This window comes from Rhincodon typus, chromosome 3 (genome assembly GCF_021869965.1).
Source record: "Rhincodon typus isolate 14 chromosome 3, sRhiTyp1.1, whole genome shotgun sequence".
NCBI classification, from domain to species: domain Eukaryota; kingdom Metazoa; phylum Chordata; class Chondrichthyes; order Orectolobiformes; family Rhincodontidae; genus Rhincodon; species Rhincodon typus.
The window spans coordinates 60,455,183-60,479,160 of record NC_063334.1 but is presented as its reverse complement, the minus strand read 5'-3'; the positions used below and the strand labels follow the sequence as shown (position 1 = coordinate 60,479,160).

The window sequence follows — 23,978 nt, the reverse complement described above, 5'->3', positions numbered from 1 at the left end:
TATTGTACCCTAAACAGTTTTTGTTGTTGATTTCAAATTACTAATGACAATACAATCCATCGTAATAGCTAGACTCAGAGTAACTTTTGAATTTTTGAACAGATTCATTTTACATTTGTTTGACTCAGTGTTCATCAACATTTGCACCTATCCACCACCAAAAGGGAGACTCGATGAATTACGACTGCATATAGCAATGATGAGACTATTGCTACTGCAATGTGAACTATTTTGAATGATTTGGTATGAACATATTGCATTGCTGTTTCTCAACAAAGGAGTGAAGAAATCACTTTGTTTTCTGAGCAAAGGGTTATCATTGATTAAAGAGTATTTATTAAAGTTCCACATCAAAGTTTATTGCAAAAACAAAAGCTCATGGTGGACGGTTATATAGGTCTGGTTGACTAGATGTAATGACTGTTGTGCCACAGAGATCAATTTGGGACCTCAAGGTTTTACAATTCATTATGATTTTGATGAAAGGACAGGAGATTTTGTTGCTAAATTTGTTGATGGCATTAAGATAAATAGAAAAGTAGGTTGTGAAGAGGACATAAGGAGGCTACAAAAGGGTACATATAGTGAATAGACAAAGATCTACAAATGCAGTATAATGTGGGGAAATGTGAAATTGTCCATTATGGCAGGAAGAATATTAAAATACATCATTTAAATGGTGAGAGATTACAAAGCGTTAAGATGCTGAGGGGTCTGGTGTCCTATAGTGAGAGGAACAAACACAACGATAAGTAGGTCTTGTTTCAGTTATGCACATTGTGGGGGAGACCACATTTAGAATACTTTACACAGTGTTAGTCTCTTTACTTAAGAAAGGATGTAAATGCATTGGAAACTGTTCAGACAAGATTCACTAGACTAATATCAGGAAGTGTGGGTTGTCTTATGAGGAAAGGTTGGACAGGCTACACTTGTATCCATTGGAGTTTAGAAGAGTAAGAGTTAACCAGATTATACACACAAGATTAAAAACTGAAAGAACTGTGGCTGCTGTAAATCAAAACAAAAACAGAAGTTGCTGGAAAAGCTCAGCAGGTCTGGCAGCATCTGTGAAGAAAAAAAATCAGTTAACATTTCGGGTCCGATGACCTTTCCTCAGAACTGACGATAGCTGGGAAAACGTCGGTTTATATGCAGAAAATAGAGAGGGGGAATAGGGTAGGGACTAAACGATAGAGCCTGAAGAGAGAAGAGCAGTTGGATAGACAAAGAAATTGATAACAATCTAGCTAGGAGGGTGAATAGCTGTTAATGAGAACTGTTAGTGGTTAACAATAGGTATTGTGTAATGGCAGGCTGTGATAACAAGGCCTGGTGTGTGGGGTAGGGGGCTAGGACATGGGAGAGTTTAGATCCTAAAATTTATTGAACTTAATGTTGAATCCGGAGGGCTGCAGGGTCCCCAAGTGAAAAACGAGGTGTTGTTCTTCCAACTTGTGCTAAGCTTTGCTGGAACACTGCAGCAAGCCAGAGACAGAGATGTTGGCCAGGGAACAAGGTGGTGTGTTAAAGTGGCAGGCAATGGGTAGCTCAAGGTTTTTTTTGTGAGCAGAATGTAGATGTTCTGCAAAGCTGTCACCCAGTCTACACTTCGTTTCTCCAACATAGAGGAGACCACACTGTGAGCAGCGAATGCAGTAGACTAGATTGTGTGAAGTGCAGGTGAAGTGTTGTTTCACCTGGAAGGTATGTTTGAGCCCTTGGATGATGGGGAGGGCAGGAGGTAAATGGGCAGGTGTTGCACCTTCGCTGGTTGCAGGGGAAGGTGCTGTGGGACAGTGAGAGGGTATTGAGGATGAAGGAAGAGAGGACCAAGGTGTCCTGGAGGGAACGGTCCCTGCAGAAGGTGGACAAGGAAGGGGAGGGGAATATGTGTCTGGTGGTGGCGGAAATGGTGTCCCTGATGACCTTCTGCACGTGGATGCTGGCGGGATGGTGGGTGAGGATAAGGGGAACCCTATCACTGTTGCGGGAGGGAAGAAAAGGGTGAGGGCGGAAGTGTGGGAGATGGGTTGGACCTGGTTGAGGGCCCAGTCAACAACAGTGCTGGGGAATCCTCGGTTGAGGAAGAAGGTGGATAGTTCGAAGGCTCCCTTGTCGAAGTTGGCCTCATCTGAATGTATGTGACGGAGATGGAGGAACTGAAAGAACGGGATGGAGTCTTTACAGGAAGTAGGGTGTGAGGATGTATAGTCCAGGTGGTTGTGGGAGTCAGTGGGTTTTATAGTGGATATTAGTGGCCAGTCAATCCCCAGAAATGGAAATAGAGATGTCGAGGAAGGGAAGGGAGGAGTCAGATGTAGACGTGGTGAAAGTGAGGGCAGGGTGGCAATTGGAAGTGAAATCGATGAACAATTCCAATTCCAGATGAGAGAGGGAAGCAGCACCGATGGTATCATCGATATATCGGAGAAAGAGTTGTAGGTGGGGGCTGGAGCAGGACCGGAACAAGGAATGTTCCACGTACTCCACAAAGAGACAGACATAACTGGGAACCATGCTGCCAGACCTACGGAGCTTTTCCAGCAACTTCTGTTTTTGCACACACAAGATTATGGTCTCAACAGGATGTAAATGGAATGGATGGTTCTTCTTGTGGGAGAATCCCAAAAGATGTCATGTTTAAACATAAAGGATGCTCAATTTAAGACAGCGGAAAATACATAGATTCTTGTTGAGAATCTAGATATTCTTAATAATAACATTATTAAGTTAATAATGTAACTTTATATTAATTACATAATAAGGTTTAGGAACGTGGAGTGATCAGATTGGAAACAATCTTACCAGATGGCACAGCAGGCTTGAGGGGCTAAGTGGCCTAGTCTTACACCTAATATGTACGTTTGCCTGTATATATACTCATAAGCTTGCATGTTTGTTTGGAAAAATTAAGTGAAGTAATTCAAGCCAGAAATCGTCCAATACATTTATGCCAATAAACCTATAAACGTAATACAATGGATGACTATGCACTACAACACAACACAGAATTGATCAAAACGCAAGGCAGAACTGCATAGCCATAGAGAATAGTCAGAAGATTTATATCGATCATAATGTTATCCTTACTGCTGTTCCCCTGAAGGTGTTTTGGATTCACTTGACAGTCTGCTAACTCTATGGAAACAAAAATCACAAGAAAGGGAGCAATAAACAAGATTAATTTCTGACACTATAAGGAACAATTCTGAAACAGAGGATACAATGTTTTTGACAGAATCAAGCTACATGACTTAAGCTGTACTGTGCATATTGTCACGTCAACCAAATAAATCAAAAACGAATAAAATATGTTTTTATTTTCTTCAAAGGAGAGGGAAGATTTTGTGCTTATCAGAGCAAAAATTAATTCTTTCCTTTTTTTATAACTACTCCATAGGTGAGGATTCCATACGCCAAAGCCTATAACTTCAAAGTAAACTGTGAAGAATTCTACAGTGATGGAAATTCTGCTTCCCCAGTATATTTGTAGAGTTATCTTTTCTGATTTAGGACTGTGTAGTGAAATGAATTCATTCACTGAGGGGGAGGTCCAGGATCAAGCTGTAAGGTGAATCTGGGGGCAGGAAAGGCGTAACAGTTGTGTGAAACGAGGGCGTCAGTCCACACCAAATATTTACTGAGTATCCTGGAGAAGGACTCAGTCCCACAGCAGGTAAAATTCTGTCAAAGCCCATCAGAAAAAACTGGATTAGACCATTAGTGAAAGACAAATGTAGCTGCTACTGACTGGAATGACTAAGACATAAAGGTAACTGGTACCTTCCAGGCTACCATGTACAGGTAGCTTGTAAATGCATTAAAGGCATCTATATATTGTATAGCTGGTGAGGAAAACTCCTGGATCACTGAATGGTCCTGGATCTTGCTCCGAGAGGATCAGTTTTTTTTGTTATAAAGTCCCAAATCAGAAAAGATAACTGGACAAATAAATGCAATAACATTTGTTGGTATGTGGGACTTGGAAATCACTGAAAAATAAAAACAAATGACCAAACTTCTCTCGGTTACTTCTCCTGCTGATTTGATGGCTGCTACACAAGGCAATGCAGACAAGCCTGAATGGCTCCAGGACACAAATCAACAATTAAGATAGATGCATATGAATTATATGGACCCAGCAAGTCTCTAACATGCTCACTTCCCATTTTAATGGAAATGTTTGCAGGTGAGTGATAAGTGGATTGCATGATCATTTAAATATTATAAGGATGCCTGCCCTTAATTTCTATGATCATTCCATTTATGACTCATGTTTCTAAGGCTTTGGGAAATCTGGCAAGCAGAAAGAAGCATTCATGTATAAGCACCTTCTGAACACTGCTAGGCTAGCAGGAGAAGGCTTGTTCCTTCTGGCTCAACAAGTTATCCATCAAATGTTGCCCAGCAGTGATCTGCTCAACTGGATTACACAATCTCCGGGACTTCTCAGGTCAGTTTAATTATTAATGCTATGACATAGGCAAAACGTCTTGTCAGGGTTCTGTCACGTGTATTTTTGTTCTATCTTATGTTTTTAGTTAAAATTAGGCTTGTTCATCAAGGACTCTGCATTGTATGCCATTGTATACGTTCTCAAAGACAAAACAGCTGCCATAAAACCAGTAAGCTTGATTATGTTAATATTTGTTCATTAAAAAGTCATTTATTTTGCTATATCCAAAGACACTTCCTGATCGCTGCTTGTTTTATTCTGCAAATGGTTTTCTCTTCCATTAAATGGACAGTTCCTAGGCCTGCAAACATTCTGTCTTCTGTTGAATTATAATTGTCTTTTTTATTTGATCTTGAAATATTGAAAATAATTCTTATCGTTAGTACTGACGTCAGTTCTGAGGAAGGGTCACCGGACCCGAAATGTTAACTCTGATTATTTTCTTCACAGATGCTGCCAGACCTGCTGAGCTTTTCCAGCAACTTCTGCTTTTGTTTCTGATTTACAGCATCCACAGTTCTTTTGGTTTTTATTTAAATGGCTTTCTTGGTCACTTCAGAGGGCAGTTAAGAGTCACCTAATTTGATGGTGACTGAAGTCACACATGGCCACACGTGGAAAGGTCAAGAGGCTTCCTTTTCTAAAGGATATTAGCGAACTGACTAGTTTTTAAATTTTTACAATAAGCGGATAGCAGCAGGATGACCATGAAGCTATCAGTTTTATGTTGCAGATTTTTAAAACTCAACTCAATTCTCAGACAAACATGTTGGGATCTGAGCTTATTAGTGAGGATCAAATTAATTAAAATAAACACCACATGTTTCTCAATTGATTTGAACCTGGATAATATTCATACGTGAAGGGAAGTATGTCTTGAATGATCTTGATAATTCTTTAAAGGTGATTGAGGAACTGACTTGGGAATCGGATTGGATTAAACTCCATGGGCTGCAATACGTGCTGAGATTGGGCTCCTTGCATCCAGTATAAATCTAAGGGGTGAGCTCGTTTTTGCTCGGCTTTCGGCCAACATGCCTTTAGTTATTACGGTGGGAGAGGTAGTAAACTGTAGGGTGGTCCTCCAATTACCACCAGGGGCCTGGAAGGAAACACTCTGCCCTTGCGCTGACCAGCAGTCCACAGGGATAACCTGCAGGGCTACGTGAGGTGCAAGCCTCTCTCAGTTGAGAATGAAAGCCTCAAATGAGCATTAGTTGCCCACTTAAGGGTCTCAAGTACCCCAAAAGTGGGTTACTCACCCATTGCCTCAGCTGCCACTCATAAATGATGTTGGGGCAGAGATGGGCAAGCCAGCATTGTGCTGGACATTCCATTCTACAGATCCACCTACCTGCTTTCTGGCATATGGGTGGCTCATAGAATCCAGCCCATGCACCAATTCTGTTATGATTGCTGAGCCCGAGGGTTGTACTGTTTGCTCATATTTGAACAGTAGAAATGTGGGTAAAATTCTGTACACAATCCACAATGGGCCGTATTGTCTATTGTTGATATTTATTTGTTATTTTGAAGAATTAGTTTTGTAGTTTATAGCCTACACTGCAATCTGAAATCCCTTTCCAATGTCTGTGCCAAATCCAGTAAGTGAAATACAATTACAAGAATTTCAATTTGACTTCTGGGCAATTTTGTATTTCAATTTCTCATTGTGGAAATAACTCAATTCTGAAGTTACTGGGGGTGCAGGTTGCTTCCAGAATTAATGGTTAATGTAGTAGCTGGTAAGGAAATTAAATCCATAATGTTAAAAAAAAGGTCAAATAACACTGAACTTTGACTTACTTTGCTGCTTCTGATGCTTCTTTTAGTTCTTCATCCAACCTGCAGAAGATAATCATGATTAATATTGATAATTATAAAGGAAACAACAAGACAATTGCAAAACAAAATAATGTAACTGTTAACATGCTGCTAAGCCTGATGCAGGTCTCAAGATGCAGAGATTAAGTATTTTGCACTGTGATTAGTATTTCCCACTCAGAATGCTGTCAAGAGCTATCACCTTTCATTGTTTAACAATATTTGCTATCTCAAACCTTCACAACAGATCTATGACAATGAGACGGTTTTAAAAAAAGAAAATCACATGCTTATTATTGAAAGCTGAAAATGCAGCCGCCTACTCAGATATTGTTAACATTCAGCATTTAGTAACCTGGCAAAGCAAATGAGATTCATTCTGGATTGAAGAAAGATAATTGGTTATTTGAATGATGCAAAAAGTTGATCTGTATAATCCTGGCTTGATAAAGGAAAAAAGGTAAACAACACACATCTAACCTGATAATTATGGACATGACTGACCCAAATCATTCTCTTCTAACATCTCTCTGTTCTCATTCAGCTGTGCGGGACTGCTGCTACCTCTTACCTCTAATTTCATTTAGAGTGACAGAATTTCCTGAGTCCCACTGTCATCTTTCAAATCCCCCAAAAATTTGTCTTTGGCTTTTCTGCTGTTTACCAACCACATGCTAGTCCTTGGTGACAGCATCCAAAACACAAGGTCAGGTTTCACACATACACTGACAATAGTCAGTTCTCCTTCCACACCAGCTCACTCAACCACTCCACAGCAGTGCTGTCACCCTGCTCATCCAACTTCCAGTCTTGAAAGAGCTGAACTTTCCTACAATTAAGCAAGAGAAGACCAAAACCACCATCTTTGTGCCCTCTCAATTAACTCCATTTCCCAACTACTGACGTTATTTCTCTCCCTAGTCACTATTTCCAGTTCAGTCAGACTGTTCACAATCTGAGCATTCTCTTTGGCATTTAGATAAACCTCCAGCATCCAATAACAAAGACTAAATACTTCCAATTCCATAATACCTGTCTCTACCAGCTGCTGACACCCTGACGGAAGCTCTTGTTACCTCCGTACTCAACTATTCCAATGCTCACCTGGCCAGCTTTTCATTGTCCACACACTATGAAATTTTATGCATCCAACACTCCGCTGCCTGAATTGTAACTCACACCAGGTTCCATTCAGTGATCACTCCTATGTTTGCTGAAAGGGTTCCCTGTACATCAATCAACAATTTTAAAATTCTCATCCTTGTCCAAATCCCTCCAAAGCCTCACCTCTGCCAACCTCAGTAACTGCCTTCAGCAATTAGATCTCTGCAGTGATATTTTTCCACTAATGCACCATTATTTATGGTGTCTCTCAGCGATTTATCCTTGGCTTCCCCTAGTTCCCAAACACATATGACTACCTGACATTACCTGAAGACATAAGATCAGGTTCCATTTGTACACTAATTCTGGTCTCACATGCATCCATCATCTCTTTCATTCCCATCACTACTGTCCCTTAGATCTTGAGGTGTGGACTTTTGCCTCCAAACCTGTCTGCCTCTCTACTCCTTTCAAGAAACCAATTAAAACCTACTTCGTTGATCAAGTGTTTGGCCACCTGACCTAATATCTCTTTTGGTTCAGTATAATGACTTCTCTTCTCCCAATCCTCTGAAAAGTCTTGGAAAGATTTAGTACAGTGTACATTAAAAGGCGCAAACTACTGACACCTGCCAATGCTGATGTAGCCATGTACCAGTGTTACTCACACTTTTAATTAGAGTAAATGTAAGGTAAAAAGAGAAAGATAGATCAGCACATTCAAGCAAATATAGTTATCACCCAACAGCAAACAGTTAGCTTTCTGCAATGGAGGGCAGTGCTGTAGCCTGTAACGTGACTTGAAATATCATAATTTACCTCATCCTTCTTTTTATACACTTTTCTTCTTCATACCTTATAGGAAATAAGTCATTAAACCAAAGTTAGGAAATTTTAAAAAATCCGGTCACAATAGTTAAGCAGGCAGAAGAAATCACCTTTGTGTCTTCAGTGGGAATGAATGATAGCACATGAAGAATCAATAAGAGGTGTTAGTTTGGACACTGATAAGAATATCCCTAAAGTGAACATTGCAGATCATCAAATTAGAGTAGATGACAACTGGTCCAACAAATTGAAATATGATTTGTAATTGTGCTATACAGTGAACTAAAATTGTTTAGAATTTCTGAAGTATTTAGACATACATCTTAAAGGTGAAAATTCAAACTTGCAATCACAAATGTTCACTTTAGAATAAACAGATACAGGATATGGAAGAGATTTTAAAAATTTGATATTTAATCAAGGGTCTGTTCGGGCTGAATGGGAAGAAGCTCACTTGTAAGGTGATTACCAACAGTGCCCACAATGTTGAAATGAGATCAAATTACCTTTTTTTTTAAAAAAGAAACTATTTTGAGAATAACGTGTGCAGATTAAAGCTTACTTACTATAGTGTGCTTGCAGGACAATAGGAAAATTGCAGGCGGAAATCAGAAATCTATCCTTTTAAAGTTAACTAAGCAGTTCTAAATGAATTATTTCAATCAAACTAAAAAAAAGACAGTTGGCTGATATACATTCTGCCTTCACAGAAGGCTTACTAAAAAAAACTTGCACCTTGTTGAATCATTTCAAGAAGAAAGCAACACAAAAAAAACAAGGATTAAGCAGGGTTATCTGTAAATTGCTAATTGAAAATTACAAGAGGCTACAAGAAAAAAAAACACCTTCAAAAAATAATTACTGCAAATAGGCAATTTAATAGAATAGAATGGTAATTTACTAGATGAAATAAGATCCCGTAATATGCAAAACTGTACTACTCAGAGATCTTTTCTAGTTCTGACAGCACTCTATTAGACATACAATCTGTGAACTAAGCAAATCTCTATTTTACTTCCTTACCAATGCACAATTCCTAAGGTACAGCAATAAAAGTTACGTACTAACAAGGTATTTAGGAAGACTTTAAGAAGTTTACACTTAACATATCATTAGATAATTTTATATTTATGATACAGGAAATTTTGAGAAATGACTGAATATTTAGAGCTCCTCCCTCTTACTGATGAGATCATCCCGATGCTAACAGAATAGTGTCACTATTGGAACTCTGGAGAGGGTGGGAGCATGAGATGGGACATAGAATCTCTGCAGTGTGGAAGCAGGCCATTCGGCCCATTGAGTCCATATCGAACCTCCGAAGAGCATCACGCTCAGTCCCCTACCTATCCCTGTAACCATGCATTTCCCATGGCTAATCCATTTAGCATGCACATCCCTGGCCACTATGGGCAATTTAGCATGGCTGCTTTGCCTAAACTGCACATCATGGGACAGCGGGAGGAAATTAGAGCACATAGAGGAAACACACGCAGACACAGGGAAAACATCTGTGTGGAGTTTGCATAGTCACCCGAGGCCAGAATCGAACCTGAGTCCCTGCTGCTGGGGGCAGCGGTGCTAACCACTGAGCCACCGTGCTGTCCTTATTCATATTCGTACAATAATTTGTAATGAAATGACAAATTTATTATAGAATTTACGGTTTTTCCGAATGTTACTAGTCTTGTGGGAAAGTTAGTGTGTACAATCTGGTCTCATGGAATTAGTGCTACCATATGTGATTCAGTCATCATGTAAATTTTAAGACTGCATGAATTTCAAATGGATATGGTCAATGATTTGACCTATTGTGCTTTTGCTAGTTTCAGGTTCTTTGACTGGAGCGTGTTCCCCGATTGCATTCTTATTCGGGAATGGTTACAGTAGGATGAGAAATCAAACAGTTTCTGTCACACACAAATCTGTCATGATCTTGCAGGAATTTAACAAAAGTATGTGTTCACCCAACAACTGATGTATGGAGATTAAGTTTAAAACTCAAAAAACTCTTGTAAACAGCCTCTCAGGTGTTCTAAACAAAAAAAAAATAAAAGAAATGGAAATGCTGGAAATCAGAAACAAAAACGGAAATTGCTGGAAAATTTCAGCAGGTCTGGCAGCATCTGTGGAGAGAAAGCAGAGCTACCTCTTTGGGTCCAGTTCTGAAGAAGGGTCACTGGACCCGAAATGTTAACCCTGCTTTCTCTTCACAGATGCTGCCAGATCTCCAGAGATTTTCCAGCAATTTCTGCTTTTGTCTCAAAATGTTCTAAATTTTTACATTAAAAGCAAACTGTGTTCTCAGTTTTATCAATAGGGGCACAGAGTACATGAGTAGGGAAGTGCTGTTGAATTTGTACAAGACAGTATTTAAATGATTTACAAGAATGACTCCAGAAATGAAAAATTTCAGCTATGAGGATAGATTGAAGAAACTGGGACTATTCTTCTTAGAGAGAAGAAGGCTAAGAGGAGACTTGATAAAGCTCTCAGCATCATGGCAGGGTTGGACAGAGGACATAGGGAGAGCTGTTCCTGGTTGTAAACAAAGAAATAAAGAACAAGGTAGTATAGATTTAAAGTGACTTGCAAAAGAAGCAAGGGTGATGTGAGAAAAAAAGCTTTTCACACTGAGTAGTTAGGGTGTGGAATGCATTGCTTGGAAATGTGATGGAGGTGGGTTCAATTGAAGCATTCACAACAGATTCTGATGAAGGGTCTAGGCCCGAAACGTCAGCCTCTCTGCTCCTCTGATGCTGCTTGGCCTGCTGTGTTCATCCAGCTCTACACCTTGTTGTCTCAGATTCTCCAGCATCTGCAGTTCCTACTATCTCAGTATCAGATGATTATTTGGATTAAATGGCGTACAGGGATATGTGGAAAAGGCAGGGGATGTACAAAGGGAATAGAACCAAAGCGGGCACAATGGGCCGAATGGCTTCCTTCTGAGCTAAAACATTCTGTGTTATTCATTGTCATTCTGTGAAAAGAAAAATCTCCACATTAGAACATTGGAACATCAAAACCAAAGGAAGGTGGAATAAGTTATTTTACCACAATCCTCATTTTTTTAAGATCATGGCTGGTCTGATTGTAATGCCAACTTCCTGCCTGACCCCCATTACCCTTGACCATCTTGTCCATTAAACATCTGTCTAACTCAGCCAGGAAAACATTCAATCATCCAGCCTCCAGTTATTTCCGGGGTAGGGAATTACCAAGATTAACGGTACTCAGAAGCTCCTTCTCAACCCGAGCTTAAATGGGAGCCTCCTTAAATCTGGATCGGTGTCTCTGTATTCTAGACTTTCTTATCCATCCTGAAAAATTCTCTCAGCAGCTACATTATCATTTCCCCTCAGAATTAATATACATTGTTCTCTTTACTGGCTGGGCCAGCATTCATTGCCTATGCCTATGCCTATTTGCCCTGGAAGGTGACGGTGTGTAGGTACACACAGTGTTGTTTGGGAAGGAATTCCAGGATTTAGATGCAGTGACGGTAAAGGAAAGGTGAAAGGCTCATTAATGCTTTTTAGGGAAGAAAATCTGCCAGCATCACCTAGTCTCACCTACATGTGAATCCAGGCCCACAGCAAAGTTGCTGACTCTCAACTGCCCTCTGAAATGACCTAACAAGCCACTCAGATGTATCAATCGCCACATGTAGTCTCAATAGAGATGGATCACCAGACATCAATTTAGACACCAGAAAAGACAACGGCAGAAACAGCCCTGGAGAGCCTGCAATGACCTCCTTACTAATATCTGGATGCTAGTGCCAAAAAACGGGAGAGCAGTCTCACAGGCTGGTCAAGTAATAGCCTGACACAGTCATACTCACAGATTCATACCTTACAGATAATGTCTCAGACCCCATCATCACCATCCCTGGTGAAGTCCTGCCCTGATGGAATACTGAGATAACAAGGTGTAGAGCGGGATGAACACAGCAGGCCAAGCAGCATCAGAGGAGCAGGAAGGCTGATGTTTTGGGCCTAGACCCTTTTCTGAATTTTCTGAAGAAGGGTCTAGGCGCGAAACGTCAGCCTTCCTGCTCCTCTGATGCTGCCTGGCCTGCTGTGTTCATCCAACTCTACACCTTGTTATCTCAGATTCTCCAGCATCTGCAGTTCCTACTATCTCTGATGGAACACTGCCTACTTGCCTGGATAAGTGCAGCTCCAATACCACTCAAATAGCTTGACATGATCCAGGGCAAAGCAGCCTGTTTGTTTAGCATTACAGATTTTTATTAATTTCAAATTCCATTATCTGCCATGGCAAGCTTATTCTTAGAACATTTCTGAGAATTAAGAGTTGAATAATGGCAATGAAATCAATAGTCGATTGTCGGAAAAACCCATCTGGTTCATTAATATCCTTTAGGGAAGGGAATCTGCCGTCTTTACCTGGTCTGGCCTACATGTGACTCTAGACCCACAGCAATGTGGTTGACACATAACTGCTCTCTGGACAATTAACGATGGGCAATAAAGGCTGGCCTAGCCAGTGACTCCCACATCCCATGAAAGAATAAAAAGAGAATAAATTAAGTCCTGTCTGGCTTGTGGCATCCAACATTTTTGCACTATATCGTGTGCAGGGAGATATTCGTCCAGGTCATTGACCTCATCTTCAGAAAATTGCTCTTGCCTTCACAGTTGTTCAGCATTCACCACTTTCCCTCATTGTTCACTCCAGTCGAGCAAAGTATAACATACTTGAATTATGCAGCACGTGTGGTATAAAGCCTCCACACCTGTCCACACAACACAGCATCATTTTCAGCAGGGCTGTTGTCTGCTCCACCACAGGCCTTGTCATTATGAAACCATTTGAATATGGGAGCAGGGAAGTCTTACTGCAGTTGTACAAGGGCTTGGTGCAGCAACACTTTGGACGTTGCGTGCAGTTTTCATTCCCCTTAACTAAAAAAAATATAGTTGCCACTGAGCGAGCACACTGAAGGTTCACTAGACTGATTTGAGCAATAGCAGGTTTGTCATGTGAGGAGGGATTGAGTTGACTGGGCTGGTATTCTTTAGAAGAGTGAGAGGAATCTCATTAAAACAGATAAAATTTTGGCAGGACACAGGATCTTTTTCCCTAGTCAGAACAAGGGGTGACAGTCTCAGGATAGGTGATAGCCAATTTCAGATTGAGATAAGGATACATTTCTTCACTTAGAGTTCTCTACCAGTGAAGGCTAAGATCTCTGAATTAACAGTCTAGTGATAATACCACTAGACTATTCAGTTCCAGATGAGAGCTGGTTTGACTTAGGACTCATTGGTAGTGACTTAGATAGGATTGTGAGATTGGAAGTGGCTCCAGAGCGGAGAGGTGTGCTGCCTGCTCCTTTAACAGTGATTAGGGCTGGAATGCATGACCGCATGTGCAAAGCAATGTCAGCCGCGGACTGCCAATGCTTGGCCAGGTGCATGGCCTCGATTCCAAAATGGCGGCGGACATCAGGTTTTAATGGTTTATTCCATGCTATTCCAGTAGTGGCAAACTTTTCTACCTGTGGTGGAGGAGGAGAATCAGGCTAGCATCAGATGAGAGAGATGCCATTGGAACAGGCTAGGCAATTAATGAGGTAAGTTTGGGATGATCTTCTAGAGAGAAACCCTCCACGAAATTTAATGAAACATTCAGCCTTTAGAACTTTACTTTATAGAACTTTATGTTATCTCATCTCTGCATAGATCTTGTGTTGTCTGCCATTGGTAGATACTGGGCATCGTAGCTGGAAGGGCAAAGGGTAGCACATGTTGGCATGGATCGGCATAAGTTGGAATGGGGCTTTTACGGTACATGAGAAGGGTTAGGGTTACATGAGAAATATGCAGTGGGGCTGTGAGGGGACGGTGAGGATGAGGGCTGAAGGAGTGTTGCATGATTTATTCCTTTACGTTTTGTGCTGAGGCTGACTAGGTAGAGGGCCTGCCTTGAGGCTTTGGTGCTTTTCTCACAAAGTGTCCTCCTCACTCCTTCCTGGCTTACCCGCCACAACTTCTATGTGGAAATATAGTATTTTTCTTGAGGTCTGAAAGTCCAGAGTCCAGACTGCCACTTTTAACATTCAGGATAGATGCAGCCACAAATTCTCCTGCCTGTACCTGAACACCAATGTCGATGTAAGATCAGCCCACAGTGCATCATTTTATAGAGAGAGAATATCTATGTCTTTGAGGAAAATGATGAAATAGCCATCTCCCTTTTCAAAGGTGCGCTTGTCTAGCTGCCTATTCATTTCTATCTAATTAAGTGAAATAAATTGATTGAATTTAGGCAATCTCAGCAACTGACATTTAATTTATTGTTTGTATTGCTAGCTAAATGATTCATACCTTAGTTCTAGGCTGAGTCCCTTACTGCAGCTAATTACGGCTTATAGTAATTAACGGATGAGGTTGATTAATTCACAGTTTAGTGATGATTTTAATTTCCAAATTTTCTTCAGTTTTAGAAGTTTGCAATCATTATTTTTAGCTCTATTCTAATTGGAGCAGGAGCCTGTTAACATCTCCATGTAGTGTGACTGGGAGGAAGAACTACATTTACACATTTCCATCTGAAATTACAAGGTTGTTGAAACATCCTCGTTAACAATTACATTCTCATTGTTAATTTTTGTTCTTTCAAGGTGCTGGGTTAGTTACTGCTCAATGACAATTCCACCACTGGCTTGAGCATTTACTTTTAGATACAAAGGACCTAAACTGAGGTGCCACAATGTCCTGCAGATTCCATCATCCCTCCCCAACCCCACTGAGTTCCAGTCTTCAGCTACACTATCATGTGGACGCTCTGAAAAAATAGATTCAATAAAAACTACTACAATGTGCATTTCAAACAATTAGAATGTGTGGCGTCTAAAACTTGGAACTGGATGACTCACGCAAAAATGAAGAGTGGATCATGTAGTGACGCAGTTTGATGAGTATTTAGATCAGCCTCGGAGGTAAGCTATGATGTAACTGTGACCTTAGTAGTTCCAAAACTGCTCCAGGCAGTAATGCCTGTTTCTGGCTCATCATCTCTATTTTATTATAGAAGACCACTTATAGTAGTACTTGGAAGTCTAGCCTGAGGATCTATGAAGAACCATGAATCAGTACTGAAATCGGTCATAGCCCTCCAAGACAAAAATACAGAGAAAATATCAGGAGAATTTTGAAAGATTTTGGCTAGAGGAGATGGGGAGTAGGATTCTGTCATACAGAGTAAGATTCTTGAGGATGTTTCTCTTTCAGAAGAAGGTTTTCGTGCCTATAAGCTTGCTAAAGTAATTTGTTCCTTGACGTCTTAATGCTTTAGACTATAGTTCAATGTAAACTGCTTCTTAAAGCAGATCTGCAATGGGGAGAGGTAGCAAAGCAAATTTCACAATGGAAAACTGGACTCCAGAATAAAATGATTAGATCCGTTTTCCCTTTATACAATGGCTGCACTGCCTTTGAAATGTTTGATGGCAACTCTGGTGATGACAGGAGTTCAACAGCAAATCACACAGAGTGTGTAACAAGGCATCGATTAAGTGAATAAAAAAAGCATCAGGGACACAACAAATCTGAGTTGATGGAATCTGGGTAGCAGTTAAGCAATCTGATCTGAGCAATTGGCTAAAATGAGTTAGTATCTAAGAGTGTGGCATTGCACGTTAAGTTGGAAACCACCAAGTATGAATTACTCACTCAGGCACTGAATCCTGTCATTAATTAGTTAAAAAAAAATCAGGCGTTAGCTCTTACATTTAATGACACTAACATTTAATAAACTAAGACAACGACTGCTTTAGTTTCGAAAATAAAACAATCATTTATTATCTAGTCATTAAATTAATTTCTTTGGTATTTGTAAAGGGAATAAGGCTGCAAGTCTTACTTGAAATGGTCTTTAATGCAGTTGTGGAGGCTCACAAGTATTGCTCAGGAAATTCCCCACAAAAGACTACAGGTTTATTTTAAATTTATTCCAGTCAGGAAATCTGACCACACATTCAAAGGCTAAATTATAGTTTATTTATTTCCCCAAACCTGAATATTATCATCCGTCAGGTAACTAAGGGCAGGTGGTGGCACGGGGTGATAACACTACTGGACTAGTAATCCAGAGGCCCAGACTAATGCTTTGAGGTCATGGGTTTAAGTCCCACCAGCTGGTAGAATTGACATTTAATTAATAAATTTAGAACTGAAAGCTGGTCGCTGAGATGGTGACCAGGAAAATATCAGTTGTTGAGAAAACCCACCTGGCTTAATAATGTTCTTTAGGGCAGGAAATCTGCCCTTCTTTATCTGACACAGCTTATATGTGCCTCCAGGCCCACAGCAGTATCGTTGACTATGAGCTGTCCTTTAAAATAGTCTAGCAAGGCAGTTTAAGGGCCTTTAGGGATGGGTAATAAATGCTGACCTTGGCAGTGATTCGCATATCACATGAATGAATTTAAAAAGCTATTGTTCCTTCACTTTTGTCTTTATGCTGGTTAGTGCAATAAACCTTTTAAGAGTCTAATCAGTGATTATATTTCACAGTAGAATCATAGCCTCAAATCTCTAAAATTTGACTTTCATGTATATTACAACAACAGAGTAGGAAACACAAGTAAAATACAAAAAAAAATAAAGCTAAGCCTTTATCACACAGAAGGACGTTGTTCTAAGTGGGCTGCCTATTATGTAGCACCCCAGAAAATCTCAGACCCATTAAAATTTTACAGAATAAGTAGGAACGCAACTGGTTAGATAGTTCATTGTTGACGGAGGTTGCACTTCAGTGACGATAGAATGATGCTAACTTCGAGGTCAAAGAATAGTGAAGAACTCTAACTGTAATCTGTCACTGAAGGAGATCTTAACCAGAGAAGCCTTGAAACAGGATGATAGTTATAATGCTAGTGAGTTAAAATAGCAACTGTGGTCCTTGGATAATATAAAGCCAAGGGTATAAAACAGGAAGAGGCTGGAGTTTCAGGATTATGTTCACATCCAATTAAACCATCATAAAGCCTTTAGTATTCTGGCATCCAGACACCACTCATACAAACAAGCAGCAGATAACAATGTGAATCACACAAACGGATGTGTGTCAAGCACTAGCACCCAGCAAGTATAAGGAAGAAGCTGTAATTTTATGGTTTGGAGTAAATATTCTGGTCAGTTTCCAAAACTGTTAATGTTTTAAAATAAAGCTGTTGTTTAACAGAAACAGTAATTTACATACTGAAAACAGAAAATACACAGAATAACATCCCTGTGGTCAGACTGCAAGAGGGATAAACACCATAAGAAATTGATAACAAAGCAGTGATATTACTGGAGAAATAATCCAGAGACCTTATTGTCCTGGAGACATCAGCTCAAATTACACCCCATCTACTAAGAATTTATATTCAGTTAAATGAATATATCCGGAATAAAAAAGTTAGGTTCATTAAGACTGACCGTGGAATGGCCAAATTGTCATAAAAAGGTCCTATTTGGTGCACAAATATCTTTTAGGAAATGAAATCTGTTATCCTTACAAAAGTATGACTCCAAGCTCATACAACCAATATGGTTGACTAATCATTCCCTCTGAAAACAGATTAGCAAGCCACTCAATTGGACTGATCCACTACAAAGCTCTGTGCACCCTCAGACTCCTCAACTGAGGACCTTGACATCAAAGAGACAGAAACAAGAGGCAGCCCTGAAATGCCCACCTTCTGCCTCTTTCAGAAGCTCTGGTTGTTTAAATATGGCCTGCATTTATTCAGTTCCCACCCATGCAGCTGCTAATTGGCCACTCAACCTGACAGTCAGGGGACGGAAAGGAAACAGGCAGACAGTGCAGGGATCCCCGTGGCCGTTCCCCTCAATAACAAGTATACTGTTTTGGATACTGTTGGGGGGGACAACTTACCAGGGGTAAGCCACGGGGTACAGGTCTCTGGCACAGAGTCTGTCCCTGTTGCTCAGAAGGGAAGGGGGTAGAGGAGGAGAGCATTAGTCATTGGGGACTCCATAGTTAGGGAGACAGATAGGAGATTCTGTGGGAACGAGAGAGACTCGCGGTTGGTGTGTTGCCTCCCAGGTTCCAGGGTCCGTGATGTCTCGGATCGTGTTTTCGGGATCCTTAAGGGGGAGGGGGAGCAGCCCCAAGTCGTGGTCCACATAGGCACCAACGACATAGGTAGGAAAAAGGATGGGGATGTAAGGCAGAAATTCAAGGAGCTAGGGTGGAAGCTTAGAGCTAGAACAAACAAAGTTGTTATCTCGGGTTTGTTACCCGTGCCACGTGCTAGCGAGGCGAGCAATAGGGAGAGACAGCAGTTGAACACGTGGCTACAGGGATGGTGCAGGAGGGAGGGATTCAGATACCTGGATAATTGGGGCTCATTCTGGGGTAGGTGGGACCTGTACAAACGGGATGGTCTACACCTGAACCAGAGGGGTACCAATATCCTGGGGGGGAAATTTGCTAATGCTCTTCGGGAGGGTTTAAACTAATTCAGCAGGGGGATGGGAACCTGAATTGTAGCTCCAGTGTACAGGAGGTTGAGAGTAGTGAGGTCATGAATAAGATTTCAAGGTCGCAAGAGCGTACCGGCAGGCAGGAAGGTGGTTTGAAGTGTGTCTACTTCAACGACAGGAGCATCCGGAATAAGGTGGGTGAACTTGCAGCATGGGTCGGTACCTGGGACTTCGATGTTGTGGCCATTTCGGAGACATGGATAGAGCAGTTGAAGTATTGCGTACAGTTCTGGTCGCCGCATTATAGGAAGGATGTGGAAGCATTGGAAAGGGTGCAGAGGAGATTTACCAGAATGTTGCCTGGTATGGAGGGAAGGTCTTATGAGGAAAGGCTGAGGGATTTGAGGCTGTTTTCGTTAGAGAGAAGAAGGTTAAGAGGTGACTTAGTAGAGACATACAAGAAGTTCAGAGGATTAGATAGGGTGGACAGTGAGAGCCTTTTTCCTCGGATGGTGATGGCTAGCATGAGGGGACATAGCTTTAAATTGAGGGGTGATAGATGTAGGACAGATGTCAGAGGTAGGTAAGAGGTCAGAGAGAGTAGTAAGGGCGTGGAATGCCCTGCCTGCAACAGTAGTAGACTCGCCAACTTTAAGGGCATTTAAATGGTCATTGGATGAACACATGGATGATAATGGAATAGTTTAGGTTCGATGAGCTTCAGATTGGTTTCACAGGTCAGCGCAACATCGAGGGCTAAAGGGCCTGTACTGCGCTGTAATGTTCTATGTTCTATGACCTCTAGCCGATTAGCACTCCACCTTCACCAAAATTACATGCGACAACCTTCCCTCCTGGGGCAGAGTCAGAGCATGGAAACAGTCTCAAAGTCAGCTTCTTGCTCGGAAGGAAAAAAAAGGCCCCTTTCACTAACATGTGGCACCTTGGTACAAAGAAATGTTGTCCTATAGACTAGCCAAACAAAAGCCAGAAGTAGCCACATCTCTTCTAATGTAGCTACAATAATGACATTTGCAATGGCTATTTCATCAAAAGAAAGTGGAACCACCTTCCCTTGACATTCAACAGATTATCATCTTAGAATCCACTTCCAAACTCCAGGGAGGCACCAGAAGACTGCAAGAGCACGTCACAGTCTCTGAATTCTCCACTGACTAACTCACTGTCTGAATCCCAAATCTCTGCCCACAAAGAATAATTTCACATGTGATGGTGTGCTCTCCACTTGCTTGTGTAACTGAAGGAACTCAACATCAACCAGGCCAAAGCAGCTATTGATTGGCATTGTACTGCCCACTTTAATCATTCAGTCCCTTCAGCATGGTATATCATGCACTTTGTACCATCTACAAAATGCTCTGTAGCAACTTACGAAGACAAATTCAAAAGCAGCTCCCAAAACCAAAACTATCGACTAGGAGGAGAGGGGCACCAGGGTCTCCAGGCTACACAATCTTGACTAGGAAATATTTACAGCTCCTTCATTGCTGCTGAATTAAAATCCTGGAACTGCCTCATTAACAGTCCTTTAGAACTGTATTCACCACATGGGCTGCAGCAGTTCAAGAAGTGATTTCATTGCATCTTTTTCCATTATTAATAAATGCCAGCCTTGTTCCCTTCAATGCCCATGAATATATGAAAAGAAACATTTTCAGGATCTGCTAGGGATGCATGAATGATTTGAAGTTAAAAGGTACAAATTATGGCAAGTGATCATAAAGCTTATGATGTAATTTTAATGCAGTGATAGCAGATCCTTCTTTTGGCTATTTTAACTAAGGGCAATAAAATACTAGATAGAATAATTTGAAACCACTTATACATTTATATTAGCTTTTTACATTTATGGTGTCAAGCTATGATGACATCATTATTAATCTGATCCTAAGTGAGTTATTAAACTAGATACTAATACTATTTTTAATATTAGTTTATTCACAGGATGCAGAACTACAGGGCTGATTTTTTACCTACCAGCCCAGTGTCTCATCAGTCTCTCCTTATAAATGGTGTAAGATATTTTTTAATCAACTGGTTCAGAGATGCAATTACACACTTATAGAACAATTGGGACTTGAACTTGAGTCTCCTGATCCAGACATAGTGACACTACCACAGTTTCACAACAGCCCTTTATAAGTGCCCTACTTCACTAAACAATGCCCTTCACCTGTTTATCTTACCGATAAAATTAAAACACAAGTAATAAACATCACTTCTGAAGGGGGAAGGGAGTGATAGACATCTGTCAATAAGTGTACATACTATAATAACAGTTCACTGTTGACTTAGAAATGTTAATAATCTTTAAATTTAAAATACTTTTAGCTCCATTTTATTTGCTGCAACTGCAACATTTGACTGACAGGGAAAGCAGTAGTTGTTTTCCTACTTTGGTGTTCATAAATAAATGAAAAGAAAATGGAAGCATTTCCATTTTTCCTTTTCTCGGAGATACTTCTTATCTCTGCTCCAGCTCTTTGCACAGAGGTGGAATGAGATTGTGAAATGCCATGTGTGACCTGTAGGAAATGCTTTTAGTTAACATTATATGCTGTAAATCTGTGTATGAACAGATCACAGTGATAAACTGCTGGAAAATTGTTTCTTTAGTGCTATTTTTAAAAGTACAGGTTTAGCATTGGAATAAAACCAAACAATGATACAAGTCCTCTGATTTGCAATGTTATTATCTATTGGGAAGAGGAAGATTTCCTCTGTGTAAAAGGTATATCAAATGATTTAGCAATAAGTGATACCCATAAAAAAAAAAAATCACTGCTTCATTAATTAATATGTCCTTGACATTTAATCAATCCTAAAGTCCATACACAAAATGTGCATTTACTTACGTTGTCATAATCTTATTTTCCTGATTAAGATTGGTAGATACAGAATTTCACAATGTACTCGGCTTTCACACTGATTCTAATTCACGTCATCGTTTAAAATAACAACCTCATAGAATTGGGCTTTAAGAAAGCGCTGGGTTGCATGAATATATCTTTTAACCCCACGAGCAAGCAAACAGAAACTACAGCAAAGCAAGAAACTTAGGTTTAGAATATAGTACTCTGAACAGGAAACAGAATTAGCTAAGAAGCGTTTGAGTAATTAACTGTAGAGGAAAATAAGTAACGCAGAGAAATGAACAAATCTAACGCTGCAGACTGGATTCCTGTAAATCTAATGATTATGGTTCCATATAGAATAGCATAATTTTCACAATGAATAAATATATAGATGTTCACTAGTTACCAGAACATATATGGCAATGTATTCTAATCTATTCAAATTCACTTTCAAATTTATTTTGAAGAGTATATGATAGACACTGTAAAGCATTACAAACTAAATCATCTACAGGACATTTTAAAGGATATAATTACCAAAGTTTGTGACAAGCAAGGCAAAATGCCACTTTATGGCTTTGCTAATTATATTAAGCACATGGATCAACCAACTACACGTACAATACATTACTCACTTTCTGATAGTCTCCGGAATCTGAACATGCTGCATGGGGATGAGTTCCTCCAGCTCAGCCAGGCTACTGACATATCTCACCTTACTGCTGAACTTCGAACTGAAGAAAACAAATCAAAACAGTTGTTATATCGTTCAAAGCACAAAGATAAACATGACAGAGCGTCGCTTCCCAAACATTTTAGAAAGTAAAAAGATTTTTTTTTCTGAAGGGTCCAGACCCGAAACGTCAGCTTTCCTGCTCCTCTGATGCTGCCTGGCCTGCTGTGTTCATCCAGCTCCACACCTTGGTATCTCAGACTCCAGCATCGGCAGTTCCTACTATCTCTGATTTTACAAAGTAAGTCTACTTTTACCAGGAATTGAGCTTTTACCTGTTTCCAACGTGAACATTTGTTCCATATCATTCTCAAAAGTAGTCAATGACCACTTGAGGAAATCTCCCATTTTTCACTGTTGCTCTCCTGATTTAAAATTAATGTAAAAATCTGTACACTAAAATCCTCCAAGGTTACATATATTTAGGGCATGACTCATGGAGATGTGCAGCATGGATACAGACCCTTTGGTCCAACTCGTCCATGCCGTCCAGAATATCCTAAATTAATCTAGTCCCATTTGCCTGCATTCGGCCCATTTTCCTCTAAACTCTTCCTATTCATGTACTCATCCTTTTAAATATTGTAATTATACCAGCTTCCACCATTTCCTCCGGCAGCTCATTCCATACATATACACCACCCCCTGTATGAAAAAGTTGCCCCTTAGGTCCCTTTTGTATCGTTCCCCTCTCACCTTAAACCTAAGCCCTCTAGTGTTGGACTCTGGGAAAAAGACCTTGGTTATTCACTCTATCTCTGCCCCTCATGATTTTATAAACTTCTATAAAGGTCACCCCTCAACCTCCAACGCTCCAAGGAAAATAGCCCCAGCCTATTATTCAGCCCTCGTCTTTGGCTCAAACCCTCCAATCCCGGCAACATCCTTGTAAATCTCTTCTGCATCCTCTCAAGTTTATCAACATCTTTCCTACAGCAGGGAGACCAGAATTAAACACAATATTCCAAAAGTAGCCTAACCAATGTCCTTTACAGCTGCAATATGTACTCAATGCACTGACCAATAAAGGCAAGTGTACCAACCGCCTTCTTCACTATCCTGTCTACCGACAATTCCACCTCCAAGGAACTATGAACCTGCACCCCAAGGTCTCTTTCTTCAGCAATATTCTCCAGGACTCTACCATTAAGTGTATAAGTCCTGCCATAATTTGCCTTACCAAAATGCAATCTCCCATTTATCAAAATTAAACTCCATCTGCCACTCCTCAGCCCACCAGCCCATCGGATCAAGATCAGTACATGTTGAGAACATGAGAGCCTAAGAACATAAAGAAATAAAAGCAGAAAAGGCCCTCAAGCCTACTCTCTAATGGCCGATCTAATTCCGACCCTAATTCCACTTTTCAACCTGCCTCACATCATCCTTGACTTCCTTGAAGATCGAAATCTGTCTAACTTGGCCTTGAAAATACTCAAGGAGCAGCTTTCATTGCTGTTTGGGGTAGAGAATTTCAAAGATTAGCAGGCCTCGGTCATCCTAGATTTCCCCAAGAGGGGAAACATCCTCTCAGCATCCTCCCTGTGAATTCACCTCAGAATTCTATTTGTTTCAATGAGAGCATCTGTGGAGCTGGAGGAGCACAGCAGGTCAGGCAGCATCACAGGAGCAGGAGAGTCAATGTTTCAGACTTAGGCCCTTCATCAGGGCTGGGGAGGGGGAAG

General features: G+C 40.6%; 1 protein-coding gene across 1 annotated transcript in view; it reads right to left on the bottom strand.

Annotated features, from left to right (window-relative positions):
- The window catches only part of LOC109936174 (protein prune homolog 2-like), a 103,217-nt gene that overhangs the window by 5,893 nt on the left and 73,346 nt on the right, over positions 1–23,978 (bottom strand). Inside the window, exons 6-9 of the mRNA XM_048593494.1 lie at positions 22,196–22,294; positions 8,207–8,242; positions 6,266–6,304; positions 3,094–3,141 (exon numbers count right to left, since the gene is read on the bottom strand). Of these exons, the coding sequence (XP_048449451.1) occupies positions 3,094–3,141; positions 6,266–6,304; positions 8,207–8,242; positions 22,196–22,294 (222 nt within the window). The remainder of the gene's footprint in view (positions 1–3,093; positions 3,142–6,265; positions 6,305–8,206; positions 8,243–22,195; positions 22,295–23,978) is intronic.